A 26070-nucleotide genomic window follows, 5' to 3' on the forward strand; every position below is an offset into this window, starting at 1 on the left:
AAAACACCTGACCTTGGGCGTCTCTGGCTTTTCTTTAGGTCTGAAGTGGTTTGCCTGTTCCTTCTTAGCACTTTCCTATGTCCTTTTCCCAAGCAAAACAGAAATATAGCTGGTGCTCAAGGTTTCACACTTGGCCTTCAATGTGCTAAGCCTCCTGCCCTCGGTCACTTCATGACTTCAGTAAGACTTTTAGCCAGATTCCCTTTTCTTCTTTCTTATCTCCCACCTGAACATCAGACCCACGTTGCTGTTGCTGGGTCTCCTACTAGAGCTTACCATTCTTTTTTTAGGAATCTTTACCTTGCTATGTTTCAAATAAAGGTCCTGTCTTCCTTTACTGAAATCTAGGCTGCAAATCTTGAGATTTCCCTTTTTTTCAATTTGCTTCAAGTTTTATTATATTCAAATATCTAATAGTACGTCATTACCCAGGCATGATGATGGGAAAATAAGGAATTTATAGGCATTCAAATCTTTTTACAATTCTGATCTGCAGAAAATTCAGTTACTAGAATTGAGTTAAGCAACATCAGCTTACCAACAGTACTACCCAAATTTCTTTCTTTCTTTCTTTCTTTTTTTTTTTAACCTGGATGGCAGCATTAGAACTTTATTTTCTTCCAAATGAGATCAATTAATTTCTTGAACCTGCATTCTGTCTGGAGGCAGAAAATGGCAATCATTACAGTAGAAACAAAGAGCTCAAAACAGTTTAAAACCAAGCTGTGTGCCTGGGCTCAGTAGCCCACTGGTGAGAAATATCTGCAGTTGTCACATGATGGCAGACTGGTAAAAAACAAGGTCAAACTGGGTGTTTTGCCTATTTCCAGGACAGTAATCTGCATCCAAGTCATTGTAAAAAAAAACCTGCAAAAGCAGTGCCCAGGTGTTAGTTCTTTTCTTTTCTTTTTCTTTTATTTTTTAAAGGCACACTCATACACTGCTGGTGGGACTGCAAATTGGTACAGCCAATTTGGAAAGCAGTATGGAGATTCCTTGGAAAGCTGGGAATTGAACCACCATTTGACCCAGCTATTCCTCTTCTCAGACTATACCCAAAGACCTAAAAAACAGAATACTACAGGGACATAGCCACATCAATGTTTATAGTAGCACAATTCACAATAGCTAGACTGTGGAGCCAACCTAGATGCCCTTCAATAGATGAATGGATAAAAAAAAAATGTGGCATATATACACAATGGAATATTACTCAGCACTAAAAAATAATAAAATCATGGCAAATTTACAGGGAAATGGAAGGCATTAGAGCAGATTATGCTAAGTGAAGTTAGGCAATCCCCCAAAAAACAAATGCCAAATGTCTTCTTTGCTATGGGGGGGGTGACTCAAAATGGGGAAGAGAGGAAGAGCATGGGAAAAAAGATTACTTCTACATAAGGAAGAGGGGTGGGAGGGAAAGGGAGAGAGAAAGGGAATTGCATGGATGGTGGAAGGAGACCTCACTGTTATACAAAATATATGTATGAAGATACGAGGAAAAAAAAAGAACAGCACTACCTTAGATGAGGTAGAGACAAGTGATGGGAGGGGAGGCGAGGGGTTGGGGAGATAGGAAGGATAGTAGAATGAAACATTATTATTACTGTGTGTATATATGTGACTGCATGACCAATGTGATTCTGCAACCTGTATACTCAGAAAAATGGGATATTGTATCCCATGTGATTCAAATCTTGAGATTTCTTTCTTTCCTCCCACTAACACCAGCCAGCTCAGCCTTGATCAGCATTCTCACAAACCATCCACTCACCCTCTGTTCCTTCGGCCCTTCCATCTGTTTTAAATATTATCTAATGCATACTTTCTCCTCTTGGCCCTATCTCCAAATTCACACAGAACAGGAGATGGTTGTACAAAAAAGTATCCGAACATTAACTATGACACTATCGGAACTAGAGGAACAAAACGCTAAAGAATCAATAAGCATTTCAGGAAAGAAATGACCTCTGAACGGACCGACACTGAATTAAAGGAAATTTCTGGATACTGGGCAAATGGCTAAGCTACTCCATTCAGACCCCATTGCTTGATGATTTATGATCGGTAAACCTTCTGCTTTCTTATGCACAGAACTCCCTCCCTTTTTATTCCTGGTTACTAGCCACACACCTAAATCCGGTGTATATTTCTCAAGGAAAAGGAGCTTCATAATAAAAAGAACAGTTCCCTCCTCAGCACTTCCCTTTGCTTCTCCTCTATCTTTTGTTCCTAAAAAGCCCTTACATCACAATACAATATATATTCTTCATACACACACACACACATATAGTACATGTGTGGTTTGAAGAAAACTCACAGAAGTACCAATTAAACCATGTCACAGCTAAAGAAATAGAAAATTACCAACATCATCGAAGCTTCTCATAAATCCTCCCTAATTGTGTCCCCTTAAAATGACAGGGTTACCTTTAACCTTTATATTTCACTTTTAGTTCTTTAAAGTTTACATGTGTCACTGAACTGTACAACATTTAGTTCTTCATGGTTTTGAACGATATACAAATAAAACTGAACTGTACACATTTCTTCTGCCATTTGATTTTTTTCATCCCACTTTATGGATCCAACATTCACTATGTTGATGTGAATTGCTAGTTCATTGATTTTTGCTGCTCTGTTATATCACATTTATGCATATGTCAAGATTAAACAAATTTTACTATTAAAAATGCTACTATAAATCTTGTACACATCTCTGGTGCAGTCCTATAGAACCTTCAAACTCAAATCGTTCACTTAGTACGTCCTGAGTGACCTGTACTCTGCACCAGAAATTACATGAAGCCCTAAGTAGAGAAGAACATAGACTCATCCCTCTCGTAAAAGCTTGATTCATTTGGAGAGACAGATAATAAGTGCATAGATATAATATTAACAATTATGACCCTTGGCCTTAGTGCCTGAGTCAAACCCATGACAAGTATCATGTAAGGAAAGAAGAGATTCCGTGAGATGTCACAGCAGGAGTAAGCTGCTTCAAAGGGAGAAGCTTCAGAGAGCCAAGTTAAAATACAGATGGCAGCCAAATTGAGACCCAAAGGAAGAGAACACAGTAGCCATGGGACGAATACAGGCTAAAAGTGCTAGGACAAGAGCATTTCAGGAGGAACAGATACCAAGTCTACCATTTCAGGAAGCAAAGTAAGAAATGGTGAGAGTCCACAGGGGGAGCAAATTGTAGGAGATGGACATAGAGACAGGCCATTTCCCTCTAAGGGCAACAGACATCTGCTTACAGGGGCACTGAGCCTACAGACAACATTCTCACTTTGAGTTTGAGTTCTTTAAGCCTGAGAAGCCAGTCTCCTCGTTGTTTCACCTATACGATCTTGGAGTCCTAAACATGAGTGACTAATGGCAGAACAGCCACAGAGTGCTCCCTTATTAAGGCATTACACTGGGGGTGGATCTGCACAGCATGAGCGCTGACCCTGACCAACAGCAGTTCTGAACCCTTGGACCACGACTCTGTCACATAAGGCGGGCATATGTTGCTCAGGTGGGGAACTGTCATTACAGGCAATCATAAAGCACTAGGGAAATCAGAGGCAGGTGGGATTTGCTTGTAAATGTTGCCGAAAGAGGTAAATTTTTAACAGAATTTGGGAGGAATAAAGGGTTACAGACCATTGCCGCGGAGTGGTCAGAACATACTGAGTAAACAGAGAGGATGGGAGAGGAAGGAGCCGATTAATCATAAACAGGCCCCGACTGGAGCCCAGAGGAGGCCAAAGGCAATGGCAAAGAAGACTCGGTGGCTTCTTTGTGCAGGAGATGGACACAGAGACAGGCCAGGCTGTCCCCACACTACCCAGCACTCCCCTGTGCACTACAAAATGACCTTTAGTGTAGAAGTTGGAGCAGTCTCTTTTCTGTTCCTTTCAGGCTTAAAAATGAGCTGAAAGAGGGAGCTTTTCTTCAGGGTCACAAGAATCAACAGAAACAAACACCAAACACGTCAACCTGCTTATCCACCCAGAAGTATTACCAAAAGACTGGGACCCATGTTCATAATGATACAAAGTGGGCTTCTGTCTGCGGAGATTGTGGCTGAGTCATCTGTCCTCATTTCGTAGCTCATCAGGCCTGAGAAGCCCTTCTAGACCTGTCAGCTGGGTAGTGGACACGCAGCTGACCCTTTTTCAAAACTGCTGTCACTGCAGACTCGCTGAGTGGACTGAACGCCCTTTCTGTGTGTTCATAATCTACTTCGATTCTCTTCTCACTTGACATACGGGGCCCTACTGGAGCATCTTGGCTCCCATTTTTTTGCACTGGTCATTTGGTGACACTGGCTGTAACCACCAGAGCCTGCTCATTATCTCTGGGACTCTGTGGATCATTCAAGAATCAATGTCACCTCAATCTTCCCTTTCCTGCCTTATCTGCAGGTATTTCTCAGCCCTTTCGACTTCTCTTCCACACAGAACTTAGGTTATTTTTTTTCTTAAAGCTTGGTGCTGCTGTTTTCTTGAGTGCTTGAACCTCTCTATTAACTCTCATGTAGGCAGCTTGAATGGTTAATTTCTATTAATTTTTAAAGAGTAAAATTTTCAACCCCAACATCATTTTTCTAAGAGTAATGTTTTACAGTTTCACTGAACCAACTATTCATGGAACAACTATTAGTAAAAGACAGCAAACCAAGAGCACATGAAACTTTTCAAATTATCTTAAAAGTATAGGCAAACATCATTTTCTGTAGCAACTGACAAGACCTAAATGTTCTTGGATAAACTCAATCATTAAAACCACAACCACAAATGGCTTAAATCTATATGCTCTATCATAAGTACTTATATTTCTATTTAATTTTATGTTGTGTTGGGGGGAAATAACCTTTTGGCAAAATATCTATCACAGAATACTATGAACAAACCCTCCACAGGAAAAATATGTTGATACTACTAAAAGTCCCAAGATATTTTAAAGAAGAAAATAGAGACTTTTCTCTAATTTGCTAAGGTAAAAGTTCCCATTTGGATCAGAAACGTGATTAATGTTTCTTTAATATATGATCATATGGGAATAAACTGTTTGGAGCTCTACACTTCTAAATGAATACAAAGCAGTAAAAAGGCAATGACCTACTACTGTGATTTCATGATTTAATGCTTTTAAATTGGGTGGCAGCATAATTTTTGAAAAAGCTTTTTATGTTACTCCTGTGTTTTGGTTAATTTTGTACTCCAACTGCGAATGGCATATGTTCATTTGTGTTACTCCTGCATTCTGTTGGGGCAAATAATGAAGCATTTATAGAAACACAGCCAACTCCTTGAGTGAGGTGCACGGCAAATCAGATTAACTCTGCAAATGCATCGCCAGTTCCATTTATCTTTGTTGGGAGGGGAATCCAAAGAACAGAGTGAGGAACTTTGTTAGAATAACTCACAACATAGTGCTTTTTGCAGTCTTCGGATCTTGATTGCTGTACGGTAGGCAGAGAAACGTACGTTATTCAGGTCGGCTGAAATGGAAGAAAGAACAATTTAAAAGTGTGCTTATGATTTGACTTCCACGGAATGCTAAAAAATGTATTTGCTTACTCTGGATGATGGAAATCATTATGTCTATCTGCAATAAAAAGCCTTCTCCTAAATTTCCCATCTATTTAGGAAAATAATTAAATGGTGGTTAGCCCCCAATGGAGACATATTTCTAAAAAACGCTATGCAGAAAATACCAAAGTGGGGCTGGGGATGTGGCTCAAGCAGTAGCGCGCTCGCCTGGCATGCGTGCGGCCCGGGTTCGATCCTCAGCACCACATACAAAGATGTTGGGCCCGCCAAAAACTGAAAAATAAATATTAAAAATTCTCTCTGTCTCTCTCTCTCTCTCACCTCTCTCTTAAAAAAAAAAAAAGAAAAGAAAAAAAAAGAAAATACCAAAGTGCAGTGCTTCGGCACGCTAAGTTCTTCAAATGAAGGCGATTAGAACGTACCCAGAAGAGAGGATTTCTAACCTTCTCCATTCCTTCTGACTCACATGCCTCTTTCTCCCCTGAAGCAAGTCGCAGAAAGCAGAATTCCTGTCCTTTGGCACGCTATGGAAACTAGAAATTTTCTTCTCCAAAATAAGGCATAAAACCTAGAAGGATCAGTCTCTGATCTTCTCCCTCCTTCCCTGAAGACTCTCACATGAGGTGTCTTGACCAATATGTGGAAGGAAAAAATGCCACTCAGAGGCCAAGAAAAAATCTGAACAGAGAGGCCCCCAAACTTCCCTCTCAGTCTATTACCATTAAGTTGGACCCTTCTGCCTAATCACACTTGTACGTGGCTGTCATTCTTCATTAGCCTAGGCATAAACATTGAAAGTTTCTATTCCCACGGGACTTTGGGTCTTCATTTCTCAATACCCTGTGTTATGTAAAACTTTAACTAAACGTATTTGCTTTGCTTTTCTCTAGTGAACCTGTCTGTGTTACAGGAGCATCAACCACAACCCTCATGACAGATGAGCAAAGGGATTGCACCTTTCTGGCCTCATACAGGAAAAGAAGAAAGATGAGGAAAAGGAAGCCCAGTCGCTATTCAGACCTCATACACTCCACTCCTGCTCCAGGGGTTCTCCTCCAGGGCACTGTCCCTAAGGACAATTAGTTGTCTGTCCACCAAGCTATCTCACTACTCATAAAGCTGATCTACTCTACACTCCTTCCATTTTATTTGCTTCTTCTGACCTTCTATGAATCTGGTTGAAATGATTCTATGATCAATATTTACATCTTTTAAATAAAGGCTACTCTAATTTCTTCTTCTGTTCCCTAAAGTCAGAGAATCAGACACTAGCAGACTTACAGGGAAACTCATATAACATCAAATTTTGGCCCCCTCTCTTTCAGACTAAGCAAACCAGTGGCTTTTCTCTTGTTTATTGGACTTTTGCACTCCATTTCCTACCAAATGAAAGCTCATGCAAGAAGCCAAATGCTTAAGAGATGTGTATGTACTTGTTGAAGTGGGAATGGGAGGATTAGGATGCTTGGTCCCTCCAGCACTGTCTTAGTTACTCAAAGAGAAACTTTAAAAATCACTGGACCAACCTGAAGGAAACAGGCCAAGTGATCGACTGAAATCCATAGTTTATAGCAACTAAAACAAGAGCATCTAATGTGTTTTCTTCCATTTTTTAATATTAAAATGAATCTAGCTGTTCATGACGTAAACAAAATAAAATTGGGTAAGCTAATTTGATAAAATCTGCTAAATAAAAAGAGAGCTAAAAGCAAATTTAAAGCAGTGGATTGGAGGTTTCTGTTTTGGGAGTCACTGGGTATTGGACCCAGGGATGCTTACCCACTGAGCCACATCTATATCCCTTTTTTAAAAAAATATTTTATTTTGAAACAGAGTTTCACTAAGTTGCTTAGGGCCTCACTAAGTTGCTAAAGCTGGCTTTGAACTTATAATCCTCCTGCCTTGGCCTCCTGAGTCGCTGGAATCACAGGCCTGGGCCACTGAGCCCAGTTATTTGTTTGTTTGTTTTGCATGCAAAGCCAAAGTTTAAGATGACCCAATATGAGGGAGGTAAAATGTACAATTACATTCCCCCTAGTAAATGTACTCTTGCTCTCTTTCAACTAATATGTTCACAATACCTATTTACTGCACTGCCTTTAGAAGTTCAATTGCTTTTCTTTTGAGGGGGTGGGATTGGGGAGTGAACCTTGAGGCCCTCTACCAATGAGCTGCATTCTGAGTCCTTGTTTTTTGTTTTAAGGCAGGGTCTCTGTAAGTTACCCAGGCTGGCCTCAAACCTGTGAGCCTTCTACCTCTGCAATTGCTGGGATTCCAGGTGTGTGCTGCCTTAAACTGCTTTTAAGTGTCAATGACATGATTCTTTTCATATTATATGCCAGATAAGAAAAACGAGTGACTAGTTTCCTTTGAAGAATATACAGTTCTCACCTATTCAGGTTAATGCCTTACTATTAAACAAAATAATACTAACCAAGGGATTGAAAGAGTTCGGTCATTTTAGGATGATCCCAACAGGTCGTCTGTGTTTGATGGCTGGAGAAAAAAAAAAAAAAAAAGAAAAATTCCCCAAATAAGCAAAACACAACAAAATATAATTCACAAATAAAACACACAAACAGAATTTTCCAAAAAATTTTATACAAACATGAAAAACAATTATTACTCATTAAGGGAACATCAATAAGAAATTTCATTTGAGCAAATATGTTATGAATAGACAAATGAAAAGACTTTTGTTTTTACCCATGTCAAAAAGAATTGCAACAACATATTAAAACGTAGATATAAAGAATGACTGTCACAAATCCTTTGGCCCCAGGCTTGATCAACCCACAGTCCAGGATAATTCCACTCCAGTTAAGCAGATATAGATTCTCATTCAGAACAAATCCTCTGACAGCAGAAGTGCTGTGAAGAATCACTACACTTTAGAAGTCTTCATCGAATTTCTAAACACTGAGAAATGAAGAGTTTAATTCCGAATAAACCTCCACCTCTCGGTTGATGAGGATCCTTGCTCTTCAACCCTAGGTTTCTTTCCTCAGAGCAAATCTGCTCTTTCACCCCTTTCTGGGATTCTGGGCATGACACCTTGGCATGACACCTTTCTTCTTTTGACCTTATGCCCCTCTTTATGCCCCCTTATTTCAGTTTCCCTCAGTAAACAGTATTATTATTTTTCTACAAATTGAGCCACTTTACTCGGATCCTTATTCTTCACTTTAAAGCACATTTTCAGTTTTGTTTCTTCTGTAAATTCCAAAACTAATTCATATATCGGTTGGAAGTCTTTGGGGGAATAAGATAAGGGTAAAACTGGTAAATGTAGTGTTTAAATTAGGTCCCTTAGTGTGTGTGTGTGTGTGTGTGTGTGTGTGTGTGTGTGTGTGTTAAACAGCTCATAACTTTGATGGGCTAGTGGCCTTGTATTTAAAAATAGCTTACTCTCCTTTATCTAGGTCAGAATAGATTAATAACATTTAATAGTACTCCAAAGACTTCTTAGATGACACTCAATTCTGTTTAGTAAGCTAAGTGAAATTGCACACTATACAAGAAAGATGATATTAAAATATTCATAAAAGCAAATTTAAGAAAAAATATTCGTTTTAAAATCTATACCTACATTTCTGTAAAAACTATTGGGCAGGAACTCAAGCTTTCTGATCTAAATTCTACCACACATAGTGTGGCCAAGAGCTTGGCAGAAATGCAGAATATCAGGAAGAACATCCTCTCTTCCATCAACAAGAATTAAAAGACAATTTGCTAAAAATGCAGCATTAATCCAGCATGCCACCATGGGCTCCTGGTCTCAGCCTTCCAAGATTCAGTACATAACTCCTCTTGGGTTTTGAGTGATTTCAATCCCCATGACAACACTACTCCACAGAGACAGATATCCCACTGTGAGAGAAGGAACCACGGCTCAAGGACCAAACCAAAGGTCTCATTAAAGCAGGGCCAGACTTTATAGATCACAAATAAAAGGATGCTCCCTCTAGAATCACAGGTGTGCAGCTTCACCTCACACAACCCCTGTGGAACCAGAGGGGGAAATACTACCATCGGGTCAGCAGAGGACCAAGAATTCAAGGCGAACACTCCTTGCTAATGGCTCTCTTGAGTAACACCACTGTGTACCAGGAGCTGAGGGAACACACACACACACACACACACATTTGGCAAACAGATGGAGACAGGGAACCGGCATCTCCTTTCGTGAATTCAATACCAGTTGATTCATTAGACAGAACTGCCAACGCTGAAAATAAATAAAGCTTCTGGTTGCAAAAGTAAAACTACAGCTTACAAAATAACAGTTAAAAAAAAAAAAAGAAAAACTAGTAGATGCTGTTAGCTGCTAGGTTTCTTTTTTTAAGAGGGAAGAGAGAGTTAGTACAAAACCCACAATGAACCTAAAGGCTCAAAGTATTTGAATAACTGCAGATTGCTCGGCAACTCTTGCCAAAATGCTTCCAATTTCTCCCAGAGTAGGCAACCAAAACAGAATCAAAGTAGCGCCCCCAACTCCCCAAATAACAACAGCCAAGCTTCCAGCTAATCTCAAATATGAGATGGGAGTGGAGCTTAATATTGGGCAGCTTGATAAACTAGCATATAAAATTATAGATTTGTTACTAAAAATCTTATTAAAAGGCAATAGGCACAGGAATCAGTCCAAGAAAAAAATGAAAAATTAAATAAAGCAGTTAAATCTAACAAAGCAGTTAAGTCCAAAATCTATGAAGCTAACAATAGTGAGAATAGCTGCCATCCAAGGAGGGTGCCCAGACATCCCAGTTTTGCCTTTGTAGCGACAGACTGCAAAGGCCTTTGATGGGTGCAAAAAATTAGAGGTTATATGTTGTGAGGTGTGCCCCAAGAGCTCATGTATGAGACAATGTAAGAAGTTTAGAGGAGAAATGAGTTATAGAGCCTTAACCCAACTGAAGGCAGGTAGGGTGTGGCTGGAGGAGGTAGGGTATTGGGGCATGGCTTTGCAGTACTTATTTGTATTTAGTGAGTGGAGATGTGGAGATATCTCTCTCTCTCTCTCTCTCTCTCTCTCTCTCTCTCTCTCTCTCTCTCTCTCTCTCCTTCCTGATTGTTATGCGAGCCACTTGCCTCCACCATAATCTTCCAGGATGCAGAAGACTGCTATCTATGGATTTGAGTACCTCTGAAACTATGAGCCCCCAAATAAAGTTTTCCTCCTCTACAGTTTTTCTGGTTAGGTTCTTCAGTCACAACAGAGAAAAAGCTGACTAAAACAGTATCCTGTAAAGTTTAAATTATCTTTGAGCTATTTTAAACTCTGTACACTGAAGAAAAGTGATAATAATGCATGTTTTATGTCTATGGATATGTAAATTGTGTCCCTGGAATGCAACTGGCTATTGCTGGGTGGATACAGACTACTTAGTCAGCCCTACATCTTTATGTAAATTCATCTTAGGGTTCCTTGTTTGACTCTAGAGCTGTAGTACTTTGTCTTCTCCTTGGAGCCTGCTATAACTTCTGTTTCTACCTTATTAATGAGTTAAATATAATATCTGACTCATGTTGTTTATGTGTTTGCATATATTTTGTGAATTATCCTTCAACATCTGTGACAGTCCTTCTTTATACTGGACTCTATACAGGAATTACATGTCAGTATCTTGATATGATTATTAAAAGTGCCCCTTTACTCTTAAGTTTCCCAGTTGAGATAATACATAATCCCCACACTTTATGGGCTTCAAAGAAATATCACATGACTAAGATTAATAAACAGGATATGCCTCTACTTGTTATTATTCAGAATAATGTACTCTAGGAAGCCATAGAAAGTAAAATACAAATAAGACAATATACAAACAAAACCCCAAAGGCTGCATAATAGAACGGCCTACAGGAGGCCATGAACCAATAACAAAGCACAGATACTTTTGATCAATTGGGAAGATACTGATTTCTGGGCAAACAACCTCTCTGGGAAAGATATTTTTAAAACCCATTAGTTTTCACTAGACTAGTCTTATTTTTTCCCCCTGAAACCTTAGAAGACGATCAGAAAGCATCTTACTTGCCCCAAAACTGACATGTAGCTAAATATACTCATTACTACCTAAATAGTTTTATGCTTCTACTGGATTCTGTGAACTTTGCTATTTATCACTTCATTCCAATTATAAAGATAAAGGCATATCAGAAAAATAAAGAAAAATAAAGGGGAGTGAGTTAATGAAAAAAATACAAATGTGAGAAAAAGAACTAGTATATTGTTCGGCAACAAGACAGTGACAGAGAAACAGCCTTCCTTGTTGTCAAGGGAGAGATGACACAGTAGGTCAGAATGTACACAGCTAATTACAGTAATAGTCTAATATTCTAGGGCTCATGTTGTGATTTTCTATGTAGAAAACTTTTCTTTTTTTTTTAAAGAGAGAGAGAGAGAGAAAATTTTAATATTTATTATTTTTTAGTTTTTGGCGGACACAACATCTTTGCTTGTATATGGTGCTGAGGATCGAACCCGGGCCGCACGCATGCCAGGCGAGCGCGCTACCGCTTGAGCCACATCCCCAGCCTGAAAACTTTTCTACATATAAAATTTTCTACCTGTAAACTCACTCTACAGTAAAATGCCAAGATGTATGTGACAGTCCTCTCCCCATTTTACAGATAAAGGAGACTAGGGCAGGTGCTTCTATAATTTGCCCAAGGTTATGCGCAAGTAGTAGAAATGGGATTTGAACACAGATGGTCTGATTATAAGCCTGCTCTCTTGAAATGGAAATATATTTTCAAAATTAAGGTTTAAAAGTATTTTTTGATGAATCTGTCCAAATGTAAACCCACAATCCATCATTATAATCATTACAAACAACCTCATCTCCTTGCTTCTCTCTCACCCATGGCAAATCCCAGGCCTGGATCTACTAAATTACTTGCCTTTTCTGAACCTAAGCAGCTGTGGATGAATACAACTGAAGAAAATTACTCAGACTGATTTTACTTTAAATATTTGATTCAAATCTCAAATGTCCAACTTCTTGGTAATTGCACTACATTCCCTAATAAACTTGCTTTCTCAGAGTCTAAGTAATTTCCAAGTAAAGCCTTCTTTCCCATACCAAAACTAATTTTCCCTCCCTGTTTTAGTATCATTTGACCTTACCCCCACACTTCATTGAAAAACTAAAAACCACTAGATTAGGACTCCTTCATCTTCCTACTACCACATCAGTAATCTTCTCTCCATCTGTCCATTGGTCTTCCTCTCTCCTGTAACTGAGAAGTATCACTGTCCTATCAATGGCTGATTCTTCCCAGATCCTTCCTGTAGAACTTTGTGCTACATTATAGAACAGTAAAGCTATTCTTGACAGAATACAAGTTTTGTTAAACTGCCATATATACACATAGACACACACACACACACACACACACACACCCCTCAAATTCACTTTTTCCACTAGTTATCACCCCTTTTTTTCTTCTTCACAAACAAAATAAATGATTTGTGTTAACTGTAAATATGTCCTTGTGTCCCACTCACTACTCAACCCACTTGTATTTGGCTTCTAACTTGACCCCTCCATCCAAGCTGGTCCCTTCAACATTATCAAAGAGCTCCATGGTGAGACCTGAGTGGAACGGCTGCTACCCAGAAATGAGGCGAGAAACTTCCCAAGTTAGTATAGTAGGTGACAGGTGCTTTTAAAAGAAATAGAAAAATGAAGTTAACTTTGAAAACATCCACTTTACATCATGCCTAAAAAGTTATATCTAGGAATTAAGCAAGGGTTTCTAACTAATCAATTCTGCATTCAGGTGACTATAATATAAATAGTAAAAGCAAATTTTGGTGACATCATTTATTTGAATAATCCCTTCTTAAAGATCTAAGAGGTGATTTACTTATCTTCGGCTCAAAAACCCTCAATCTTTGTTTCACTTCATATCAAATTATATGAAGAAAATGAAGTACCCCGTGGGTAATGTCAGTCCTCACCCAGCTGTGTGTGGGCTGTGGGGTGTTGAGGGGATGCTGGGGGCAGGAAGCTTTGTGGCAAGTAACTTACAGGGTCTTCAGGTTATAGGCAACTTCTAAAACACCCCCCAAACACTTTTGACTGTCCTCGACACTTTTAAAACCAGGAAATCTCAGATAATATTTTGGAGACATAGGAGTACATTTAAGGAAAAACAAAAAAAATCTGAATGTCAAGATTTGAAGGAGGAAAAGAGAACTTTGTTCAAAATTCAGATAAAATATAAGAGCCATTCAGGAGTAGTGGTGCACACCTGTAGTCCCAGCACTTGGGAGGCTGAGGCAGAAGGATTACTTGAGCCTAGGATTTCAAGGCCTACCTGGACAACATAATTAGACCTTGTCTCAAAAAAGAAAAAAAAAAAATCTTGCTTGATAGTAAAACACCATGAAGGTATAACATCTTCCCTAAAAAGTGCCATTATCTCCTCATGATAATGAAGACACACAGAATGAAAAAAAAAAAAAGTATAAGAAACAATTGGGAGTAGGTCCAAATACACAAACATGTACAGGGCTGTAAGAAAGAGGCTATATATAGTACATACCAAAATACAGAAAGTCAAATATTGTTAACATGGTTGTAGAACATTGTTTCAAAACAATAAGACCAATTTTTTGTATGTTTGTTTTTAAATAGAGTGACAGAATTAATTACCTAATTTGACATGCCAAGGTGTGAGGGATAGGTACTTGTCTCTAGGGCACTGGAAGACTGTCTAAAAGTATAAACATGCACATACTTAATAAACACAAAGGAGCCCCTACCTCTATAGGGGCTACTTGGACCTAGAACCTATTGAGAACATTATCCCCCGCACCCAGCTCCACCACCATTTTCTGATGTTCAGACTGGGAAGGCTGAGACCTTCCTCAAGGGACGTGCAGGTCACCTGGGAATGCACAGGTGCTGGGGAGTCTTGTATGCCCCTGACTTGCCCGAGGGTGCCAAGACCAGGGTTATGTTCATACCAGAGTTAAATCTGTCCTTGTATCCTTTTGGTTTGCTTTTTTTTGCACTTATAATATGCACTTTAAAAAATATATATACTTTATCTCTTTCATTTATACACATTTTTTTAAATTAGGGGTTAATTTAATTTTTTTATACAGTTACATGAAACTTTTATTGTATTATTTTACTTTATAATCAGCACAGAAAAAGATATTTTATTCATTTTAATTTTTTAACCATCATCCTGTACTCTTGTTAATTTTAGTAATAGTGTAAAACATGTAATCTTTACAAACTGAAGCTGAGGTATGTTTTTTCTTGTCTTCATGATCCCATTGGCAATCCTCCTCGTGTGGTGTGGCAGGCCTTTATTTGCTGCATCCCTGATCCTAAAATCAAACTGTATAGGAAGGATGATGGTGTTATTAGAATAAAATATTCCTAAGTAATTTAGAAGATTCCAAGCCAACATTCCACTGCTTGGCCCCAGCCATGTACAGATAAATGACAGGAAGGAGAGTGCTTTCTTTTACTTTTGATCTGACTTCCTCTTTGAGTGGGTGAGTAAACTGTTCATGTCAGTGCTATCTTTTGAAGACAATGTCAACTCCACCTGAATGATCTCAATAACCCAGGACACTGGTAAACATACTAGAAAAGCTCCTAGGGATGGTTTGTTGATGGCCAGCTGCTGCCAGGCAGGCTGTGCGCTGTTTGGTTTTCTAGCTGGCCAAGGTATGCTCATTTGTCTAAAGTTGCCTCCAAGTGCAAGAGAAGTTTAGTGATCCCCAGGTGCTTACATTCTTTCACAAGGCAATTTCGTTCTTACCTCCTCATCAGCAGAGTTGGCCTCGCGAGTTTTAAATATTTATTTTCAATAAAGACAGAGTCACAGACCATTTCTGAAGAAAACAGACTCTCCAGTACATTTTCCTATATTCTATTTCATTTATTTATGATTAAAACCCCAAACACAAGCTCCACAGTTACAAAGAAATTCTCAGTGTGTCCCAAGAGTTCTCTACTTTAAAAAAAAATCTCAAACCAAAAGGACACTATCCCTTCTCTTGACAAGGAGGAAGAAAAAAATGAAGACTGCTATGGGAAGTCTTTCAGAGAAAAATGTTATTTATTTTTCATTGTTAATTATACTTTCGTTGCACATTTTGTTCTGGGATAAGTTTTCCATAACCTTTAAAGATAAAATTCCCTTTGTGTTTTTTGCTGTTGTGGTACACATGTATCTTTATTGGCATTGACTTTCATGTTAGGCAGGATATTTGAGTTTCCCATTTGGAGCTGTCTTCTCTCTCCTTATTTAGGGAATGACTATTCCACCTATATTGTCTAAGCTGGGGCCAGAATTCTTCTATAAAATACTCATGAATTCTTTCCTCTACATAACACATGTAGTTTTACCAAGACAGACATATGTAGTGTAGGCAAATGACACATAGGTTTACTGGAAGGAAAAAAACTACCCGCTCCCCAAGATTTCATTTACAACTATAAACTTCTTTGTTCTTTTCTTCCCCACCCCCAACAATGTACAGGATTAAGACAGAAAGAAGGGTGCCTTGGGAAGTAAGAAGCAGATCTAAAAGAAGTTGGCAGGATTATCAATAATGGGCATAAGAATAGAAAATAAAGACATAAAAGGAAATGTAGTAAAAAGAGGAAATTTTTTTTTGGGGGGGGGTACCGGAGATTGAACCCAGGGGTGCTTCACCACTGAGCTACATCTCAAGCCCTTTTTTATATTTTATTTTAGAGACAGGGTCTTACTGAGTTGCTTAGGACCTCGCTGAGTTGCTAAGTCTGGTTTTGAACTCGATCCTCCTGCCTCAGTCTCCCAAGCTGCTGGGATTACAGGTATGTGCCACTTTGCCCAGGCAATACGAAAATTCTGACTTAGAGCTACACAAAGGGGAAGTCAGAACAAGGGAAAGAAACACAAGATCATGATGCTTACAGGTAGGATCAATTCATTATGGCTAATGCCTTACGCTTTCGTAATGCCAGCTTTAGGGAATGTGATGTGTGTGGCCTATGTAATTGCAGGTTAGTAAAGTGTTCATGTCAAAACTGAATATGAGATTGTAAACTGCACTTAGAGTTCTATAAAGAATTAACGTCTGCACTGCAGATGCCATTAGGGAAATGGAGCTCTCGAACTGTCAAACTTGTGTCGGGGAAGCCCAGTCACAGGAGTAGGACAATCATTTGTACCAAGTGTAAGACTCACTGAAAAGTAAAGCATTTGGGGTTTGGAGAAGATGCTGTGGAGAGGAAAGGAGAAGAATCCTTTCTACACCCTAGTCAACAGGCTCAATCACCAACAGGCTGATGTGCAGATCACCAGCTAGGTGGCAAGACCCAGGACTTTGTTGACATCTTACAAACAGAATTCTACTTAGTGGCAGAAGTCTCCTTGCCTAGGGAATGGAGAGAGCTATACTTCATGATTCATCTCCCCACTTCAGAACTCCTATAGGGGTCTTACGGGCAGGACTGTAGAGGGCAATACTTTCTTATCTCTAGAAAAGCACCCCAGTCCACAACGGGACCACAGTATGAAATTTTCTTAAATATACATAATAGAGATTAGTCTGTGGAAAGGCCCTCACAAAGACAGAATGACACTGGAAAAGGCTGGGATATCAGAGAAAGTAAAGGCTCTGTCCTCAGACAGCTATACACAGTGGGTACGTGATAAATGATAACCAGTGTACAGCAAGAAAGAAAAGATGTTTGCTCATATTTTCTTCACTGTTCTTCTCATTCCTAAACATAATCTTTCCCTAGCCAAATTTTCTATGTAATTAAAAATTTCAGAATATAGGGGACAGACCTGCATAGCAGGCAAAAGCTAGAACAGTCCCTGGGTTTAATGCTACTTTGTCCACTTACTGGACATGCAATCTCAAGCAGACTCTGTGTGTACTTATTAGTTACTTATTAATGTATTTATCAGTTACTATACAGAGGCAATGATAAAACTATACTTCACTATACACTCTTTCCTTTAAGTGTTAAAAGAAATTATTCACGTAATGCCCAGGATTCAGCATAGTGTCTGACAAATCAGGTTCAAAATGGAATTTACTATAATTATCATTATTATTATTATTTCCTCTTCTTCTTCTTCTTCTTCTTCTTCTTCTTCTTCTTCTTCTTCTTCTTCTTCTTCTTCTTATTCATATTCTTGTTATTATTTGTAGAATAAAATAAGAAGGAATCATATTCACAGGATTATTAATGTGACATATGAGGAAAGTTCAAACAAAAATTTTATCAATTATTATTTCTACCCCTCAAAGTCCCTGGATATTAACTTGCAGCTGAAGACATGAATGACCTGTGCAAAACACAAAAATGAACTGGAAATTCACAATGGAAGAGATCTGGCTTTTATGGTATATATATATATATATATATATATATATATATATATATATATATATATATATATATAAAATAAAGGTAATAGGAGCCAATTTCAAGTTTTCTTAAACTCATAGTACCTAAGCTGTCACTGGACTATATTAAAAAAAACTAACCAGAGCATATCCAGAAAGTCTTCCTTGCAGGCAGCATGTATAATTAAAGATATGTTCCAACTGAAGATACTGCTATAGTTTGGAATGTAAATATCACCCAAAGGCTCACATGTCAAAGGCTTACTCCTGGATTGGCACAGTTGGGAGGTTTTGCGTCTTAAAAGGTGGGGCCTACTGAGAGGTCTTCAGGTCACTGGGCCCTTGTGTTGAAGGGCACTGGGGGACCCCAGACCCTTCCTCTTCTTTACTTTTGCCTCCTGGCTATGAGATGAGGGTTTTTGCTCCACCACCTGCTTCTCCCAACTTGAGCTCTTGCCACAAGCCCAAAAGCAATGGAGTCAACTAATCATGGACTGGAACCTCTAAAACTGTAAGCCAAAATAAACTTTTCCTCCTTATAAATTTATTATCCCAGGTCTTTTTATTATCATGGAAAAACTAACAGATATTAATAATATTCCCTTCATATTATTAATGAAGGGATTCATGCCACATATACTATTACAGTTCAGAATTATATTTTATCATTTTCTAAAAATGAGTCATGGAATCACTCTCTGTATTACACTTAATATACTTAATTATACTTAAAATTCTAATAAAAATTACCTAGAAAAAAAAAAAGAAATGCATTGGGAAGCCACCAAAGTATATTTTAACCAATCTGTAAAGTTAAAATAAAAGTAATTTGTCCTCTTTTTCCTTTCAACATTTTTACTATACTCTAGCATTACAGCACATTTACAAAAGTGTGTATTTAAACATTGAAAATGAGCTGGGGTCTGCTCAGTGGTAGAGTGCTTGCCTAGCATAGTGAGGACATGGGTTCAATCACCAGGAATGCAAGCAACCAACAAATAAAAACAAAACAAAACATTGCAAACATCTAATATTTCTACTTGAAAATTACTTTTTGGTTGGCCAAATTAATATACTAAAATTTTTCCAGGAAATTCCAACTGCATGGCAATCATGCTTAATTTCTTTTTAACATTTTTCTTCAACTCACTTGTGCAGCCATGCCAAAAAAAAGAGAAAGTAAATGTATATTAAAAGCCTTTCATTTTCATTCATTTGCTTATTAGTTTATTTAGAAATTAAATTTTGTTTTCAAAAACAATTCTTCATGTAGAAATACTGGCTTTTATAACTCTACCACCTAAGTGTGATGTTTCTTCTTTATGAGGAAATAAACTATTATGTTACACAAAAGAACAAGCAATAAAAGATCCTGGTTAAATAAGTTTTATAAAAACTGGAAAGTTTGCTCTATAGAGATGGGAAATTTTTTAAATATTTGAACATTAGAAAATACATCATTTAACACTGAAAGTATATATATTTAAGAAAATTCAATTATTTACTGAGGATGTAGAAGATATTTTAGGATGATTTAGTTCTAAAGGTCATTAAAAAACATTGAGCATCCTTGTGTTAAACATATATATTCCAAACCTGGTTATAGCTCTAGCCAATAAGATGACAGATAAACTAACTTTCAATGATGGATTGGAACTCATGAGTCTAACATGTCTCCTATGAGAATTCACATGCTGAGCAAGAATACATCCTTACAAGATCCTATTGATCTTATAAACATTGTGAATTAGAGAAATTCTGACATACACTATTTAATCCTCAGCTATATAAAACTGATCAGACATACAGAAATCTCTTATACTAGGAGTTAACATTAAGGATGGATTTTGAAAGTCCTAAATCAAATAGAAAATCAAATGTTTTATTGTATAAAACATAAGCAAAAAAGATATTTAAGGTTAAATATTTTCTTTAGTAAAAAAAAACAAAAAATCTATCTTACTAGATCAAGTTTTTATTTTTAAAAAATAAGATGAATTTAAGGTTAAATATTTTCTTTAGTAAAAAAACAAAAAAATCTATCTTACTAGATCAAGTTTTTATTTTTAAAAAATAAGATGATAGAGGATTCTAGGAATTGAACCAATTAATTAATTCCAATAAATTTCCATATGCATCTAGATTTTATATAGTACAAGAATTAGTTTTTTATTGCTGCCACAATAAAGTCTCCATGTGTAAAATCACAACTGGCAAAATGTTCTTCTCCAGAGGTTCTACATGATTCCCATTTCCTTGCCTTTACCAACTTCTTGAAGCTGCCTGCATTGCCAGGTTCATGCTCTACTTCCTCCATCTTCAAGGCCAGCAAAGTGGCATCTTCAAATCTCTCTCTGAGATTTGACTCCTACCTCTCTCTTCCACTTTCAAAGGCCCTTGTGATTACATTGCGTCTATCAGGATAAGCTCTGTAATTCTTCAGCTGATGTGAAACCTGGATTCTCCCCTGCTATGCAAACCTAACATTCACAGGGATTGGATGTGGGGAAGCTTTTGCGAGAGGGGCATTATTCTGTCTCACTCAGATTTATATCTTTTTTGGGGGGTGGAGGTATAGGGGATTGAACCCAGGGACACTGAGCTATATCTCTGGGTTTTATTTTTATTTTTTACTTAGACAGGGTCTCACTGAGTTGTTTATGGCCTCACTAAATGGCTGAGGCTGGCCTTGAACTTGCACTCTTCCTCTTCCTGCCTCAGCATCCCAAATTGCAGGGATTATAGGTAGGCATCACTGAGCTGGCCTCAGATATATATGTAAGCCTGTATCATTCAGTTCAAGTCAATAATTGCCTGAGTAAATTATCGTTCTCTAATACTATCATCATCATCATTTGGAAAACAAATGTAAATTTTTTTAAGTTTTTAATTTGAATTAGATTATCATATCTGCTCTCAATAAAGATATGCCAATTTGCCCAGCCTCTAACTTCTTTCCATTCATGCTTATACAACTTGGACACCCATCAACTGGTTTGATACCTTTGTTCTCAAAATCATTACAGCTCAATATACTTATATTGTGCTTGAATAAAAATATTAAAATGTCACAAGATAATGTAACATACATTGCTTACTATATTTGTTAAATGTTATGGCCACAGTTCTTTTTAAAAAAAAAAAAACTGACAACATATTTCACACTACAAGAAAAGACTCATTATCAAATACCATTTCACTAAGATTGACTTTACACACAAATTTTTTCAGGAAGAGTTATTCCAGAAATGTACATCACTAGCATTGGCATGGATTTTGGGGATACTGCATCCTGTTTTAGAAATGATGCAGAGGAAACCTGGCACAGAGATTTTTCCCAACTTGCCTAAAGTCACACATGTAATCTGAGACACAACTGCCTCCTGATAAAGTGCATTCTCACAATTATGATGCAGTTCTCATTACACACAAAATAAGGTCAGCTATGACACCTCTCTGTATTACACTGTAAGTTAATTGCTTGACCAACTTGCACTTCAAGGGATTACAGAAGTAGTATTGCATTGTTCTGTCTTATACACTATACAGATTAAGCCAAGGACCAAGTCTACTAAGATGCTGAGTAAATTATACAGAATTTATAAAATATCACATAAGAAGGAGAAATGATACAAAGAAAGGAGAAGCTATGTTGACAACAAAAAATGATGAGCTTCAACTAGTGCAGATGAAATTTCCTGAAGACAAAGAAAACCTAATCAAGGACAAAAATCACCCTGATTTTTAAACTTATTTCCTTCAAATATTAAATATATTATTAGTTATCTTCAGATAACAGAACTGAATTCCGTTTTTCAAAGTTATAGGGGGCACCTCTTATGTTATCAATAAAACTTTATTGTCTTGATATCATAAAGGAGAATTAAAATCAACTTACTTGATGTAATAGGGTACTTTATTATGTGAAATGGATCTTTGCCACGGCAGCTGGACTGAAGCTGAGGAAACAAAGGGAGATGATTGGAAACGCGGGTGACGCAAAAGCCTCTCACCTTAATGAAAAGCAACTGAATACAGTTTACAGCAAATCCAATGTGAGCAGCTTTGGTGTTTGAGCTGAATATCTATAATTAAGAAATTCACTAAGCCAAACAGAACAGTTCTGAGATTCATTTGAAGTGAGGGAAGAAACAACACCACTTCAATTTCTAATTCCAACTAATTGAACTGGATAAAAATACTTCCTCAAAACTCAGGTTTTATTGTTTATAATCACTATACTTTAAAACTTAGTGCCATCTGGAAATTGTATACATTTTATATTCAGACTAGATTTATATATCCAAACTAGATTTCTCCAGCCTGACTTTTCCAGATCACTAACAATATTCTTTACTTTGCATCATGATCACAGGCATGGTTATTGGATACAGATGGCATTTAAACAAATTCAGATACATGACATAAAGGAAAAATAAAAATAGGCAAAGGGTTGTAAAGAACCCAAGCAATCATCTGAGCAGAAGTGCAGATACTTTTTATCATCTGAAATGCACAGAAAGCATAGTCTTCTACTTTTGCAGCAAAATTACTATAATTGAGATTGTATGTCTTAACTGAGTTGCTTAATTTTTTTTACAATTCCATTTACCTTTTATTTATGAAAACTGTTTTTCCTACACTAAATCAATTATTTTATGACTTATTGAAGAACAGTAACACATGTGAATCTTGAACTATGAAAGAATTTTGCTAAGTGAACTAGTAAATAAAATCAAATACAAATTTGTAAATATCACTAGACCTTCATGTAGTCAGTTGTCCCAATGATTTTTTTTTCTGAATTTCATATTACATTGATAGCTTACAAATATATAGCATTCTAAACTTTGCTAAGCAGTTTCAAACCTATCTTTTGTTGGAAAAGCCAGCAAGATACATATTAAAGTCCCATGTGATAGGGGGCTAAACTCATCAAAGTAAAATAACTTTCCAATGAGTGTTAACTATGAAACACAGAATGGAGCTCAGATGGGACCTCAATACTTCTGAATATTAGTCCACCAGGTTTTCTTCCTCTTTATACACGTAAGCACTCCCTTCTCCAACAGGGTCCATGAAAGTACAAAAAGGGGATGAAAATGAGGAACTAGGTACATTAAGTTTCTCATTAGCACCAACCTCATTTCAGTGTTGGACCAGGCTAATGGGTCAGTTTTTCTGTTGTGCCTAACTAGACAGGCTTCTTTTATAACAGTGGCTAAACTCCAAAAAATATAATAAAGCCAAAGATTGTAAGCAGAAAGGGATAATAATTATAAAATTTACTAATTGGGATTTTGTTTATACTTCTCCATTCATTTTAATAATTGTTTTGATTTGAGTAACTTCCATTTCCTGGGACCATTAGCACTAGACAATAAAAGGCCATGTGCTTGAATTTCTCAATATTTCATTTCTTAAAGAATGTGAGCTTAATTTCTTTAATGAAAGAGTGGGTGTGAGGTGAAAATGTAGGGTTTCATTAATGTAAACAGATAACTGATCTTTAGAATTTACAGTCTCAATTATTTTTGTCAATTCCCCTTTAATTTTGTGTTTTACATGCTATTAAGTTTAAGAAATCTGGAGTGCTTAATACCTAATGAGTATACTGTAAATTTATTTATATTATCAATACTGATGACACTCAAACTAAAAAATGCATCCTGACCCAGAATACCAGGAAGGACTACATATTGATCAAAGATGGAATACCTCACGGCTCAACTTTGAGAAGCTAAAGAGGAGTATGTGTGAATGACAGAGGAAGATTCTCACAATTGTGACAGAAGAGGTCTACCTCTAATCTGAATTAAAGCAGTAAAAAGGATTAAGAGGAAATACAAATGTAATCAATTTAGTTGAGACATGGAATTATACTTCATTTTTCTCTGTGGTTATTGATATAAAGAAGTTGTCATGATTGAGAAACACACTTTGCCCTCAGTTTTAAACTTTACTCAAATGGAATTAAACAAATTGCTTTCTTACATATATTTGCCAAAGGAAATGAAAGAAAAGGAGTTAATATTTACTGAAAGCATTTGTGCCAAGAACTGAGCTAGCTTCTTTGTGTAACTTGATATGCTTTTTCATTTAATTCTCAAGGTAATCAGAGGATAGATATTGGTATTTTAAGACCAAGAAATTAACTTTCAGAAATTCACAGGTCTTATAAAAGGCAGAGTGAATATTTAAACTCAATCTGGGTAACTCTAAATTCTAGACTCTTTAGTATCCTCAGCAGTGAATAATAATTAAATACGAGCTCAGATTATTTATTTAAGATCTCATGGACTGTACATAAAATTGAAAATTCCAGCTGGAGACTATTTCATAAAAATCTACATATGTGCTTTGCTAAATCCATAATACTTGCCCAGAAAAATAGCTGAGTATGAATGCAGCAAGTCTAATAAACCAAAATATTCTCATTTAAAGATTTATAGAGAATTTTTTTGTAACTTTAAAAGTTACAGGTGTGGTTTAAACCAATAAGCACTTTTATGAAGGAAAAAATCATTAATATCTTAAAATATAAAAGTGGATTTTTTTGTGTGAAAAGGTCCTAATCTTTGCACATGTCAAAACAACGGTGACATAATACTATATTACTTATCATAACAAATGGCCAGGTGCAAAACCATATCTAGAAACAAACTCATTTGTGTTTCCCTTCAACTATCTAACAGTTATTATCACACTGTAACAAATAATAAGCAATAAATAACACCTTAATTAGTGTTAATATCTCCTTACCTAACAAAAGAACATGACTTCTCCAGTGAAAGTGGAAGAATATGCTAATTCACTCAATTAACAATTGCTCAAATTTATTAGTACTTACTAGAGAGAAAATGCTGAGAGGATGGTCCAAAATCTCTATGGGCCTCCTGAAGCTGTTTAAGGTGATCCTCCACAGAAACCTACACAAACACACACATGCCAGATGAAATAACTTGATTTTAAGACAATGTCTTTAATAATATTCTTGATTTAAGTACTACAGTAAGTGATGCTATCATCCAAAATATTACTGACTATATAGATTCCTTCTCTACCTCTGGTATCAAAATAACAGTATGACCATCAACTTCTGGTATCTAGTAACAGTTATTAATGCCAGGTACTCTTTCAAGAAATTTCTATGAATAAACCCTTTTGATTCTCTCTCTCAAAAAAAAAAACATATTAGATAAGTATTCTTTTGTTACCACTTTACAAATGAAGAAACTGAGACACAAAGACTTATCCAAGAAGTTAAAAATAGCAAGTGGCAATGCTAGCATTCATACCCTGGTCATCTGGTGCCAGAATCCATGCCCTGTTAAGATAACCCCTTCTCAGGCCGTATGCAGCTTCTAAGGCACCTTAAGTCAAGGTATGGTCATGGGATCAGAGACTACTCATCTGTCCTTTATTTTAAAAAATGGTAAAAAGTAATATGGAAAGCACATAAAAAAGAAGCCTACAGTACTCCAACAGGAAAAAATAGATGGATAGATATGTATGCAGACAACAGAGAGATGAATGAGTGAGTGAAATGAAAGAAAAGAAACACAAAACATAAAGACAGGTAAGTATGGAATGTCTTCTGATTTTCTGAAAAGTTTGCATCTGATCATTTCTACCTGGGAATAGGAAACCAGTAGACTGATGTCCTCTATGCTTGCACAGAGTCTACCATGAGTTCTCCACATTATAAAAATGCAAAGTTGTTATACTGAGAAATGAAACGCATATCAATAATGATTGCACACAGCCTACTGACATTTCTATTTCCGTTTCCCTGTTCTTCGTCTATGCAGTGCTAGTCAGCTGATCCATGTAGATTGACAACCTTATTTTCAGCTGCCTTTAAATGAAACTTGTGTTTATACTGAAGACCTGAATAAGTCAGCTGTTATTAGTGGGCAACTTGTTTGTGTGTGTCTCAGTGGGCAGCTCTGGTTTCTCCTGGTTAGTTATTTAAAATGCTTTAGAATGTACTTTATTAAGATAAAAAAAATCAAAAGACATACTTTCTGAGTAAAGATGCTATTCCTGAAATTTAACAACACAACCTGCTAGCATACCTTTTTCTCTTCTTATCCAACCTACAACTAACATCCAAGCTCTAGCAGTGACCAGGATCACAGGAAA

General features: G+C 37.0%; 1 protein-coding gene across 5 annotated transcripts in view; it reads right to left on the reverse strand.

Moving 5' to 3' along the window:
- Utrn (utrophin) overlaps window positions 1-26070 on the reverse strand; it is a 514146-nt gene that overhangs the window by 67118 nt on the left and 420958 nt on the right. For all 5 annotated transcript variants that reach the window (XM_026397636.2, XM_026397635.2, XM_077801941.1 and 2 more), the window contains 4 exons: window positions 24776-24854; window positions 21824-21884; window positions 7981-8042; window positions 5420-5494 (listed from right to left, as the gene is read on the reverse strand). In XM_026397636.2, coding sequence (XP_026253421.2) covers window positions 5420-5494; window positions 7981-8042; window positions 21824-21884; window positions 24776-24854 — 277 coding nt within the window. The remainder of the gene's footprint in view (window positions 1-5419; window positions 5495-7980; window positions 8043-21823; window positions 21885-24775; window positions 24855-26070) is intronic.

This window comes from Urocitellus parryii, chromosome 8 (genome assembly GCF_045843805.1).
Source record: "Urocitellus parryii isolate mUroPar1 chromosome 8, mUroPar1.hap1, whole genome shotgun sequence".
NCBI lineage: Eukaryota > Metazoa > Chordata > Mammalia > Rodentia > Sciuridae > Urocitellus > Urocitellus parryii.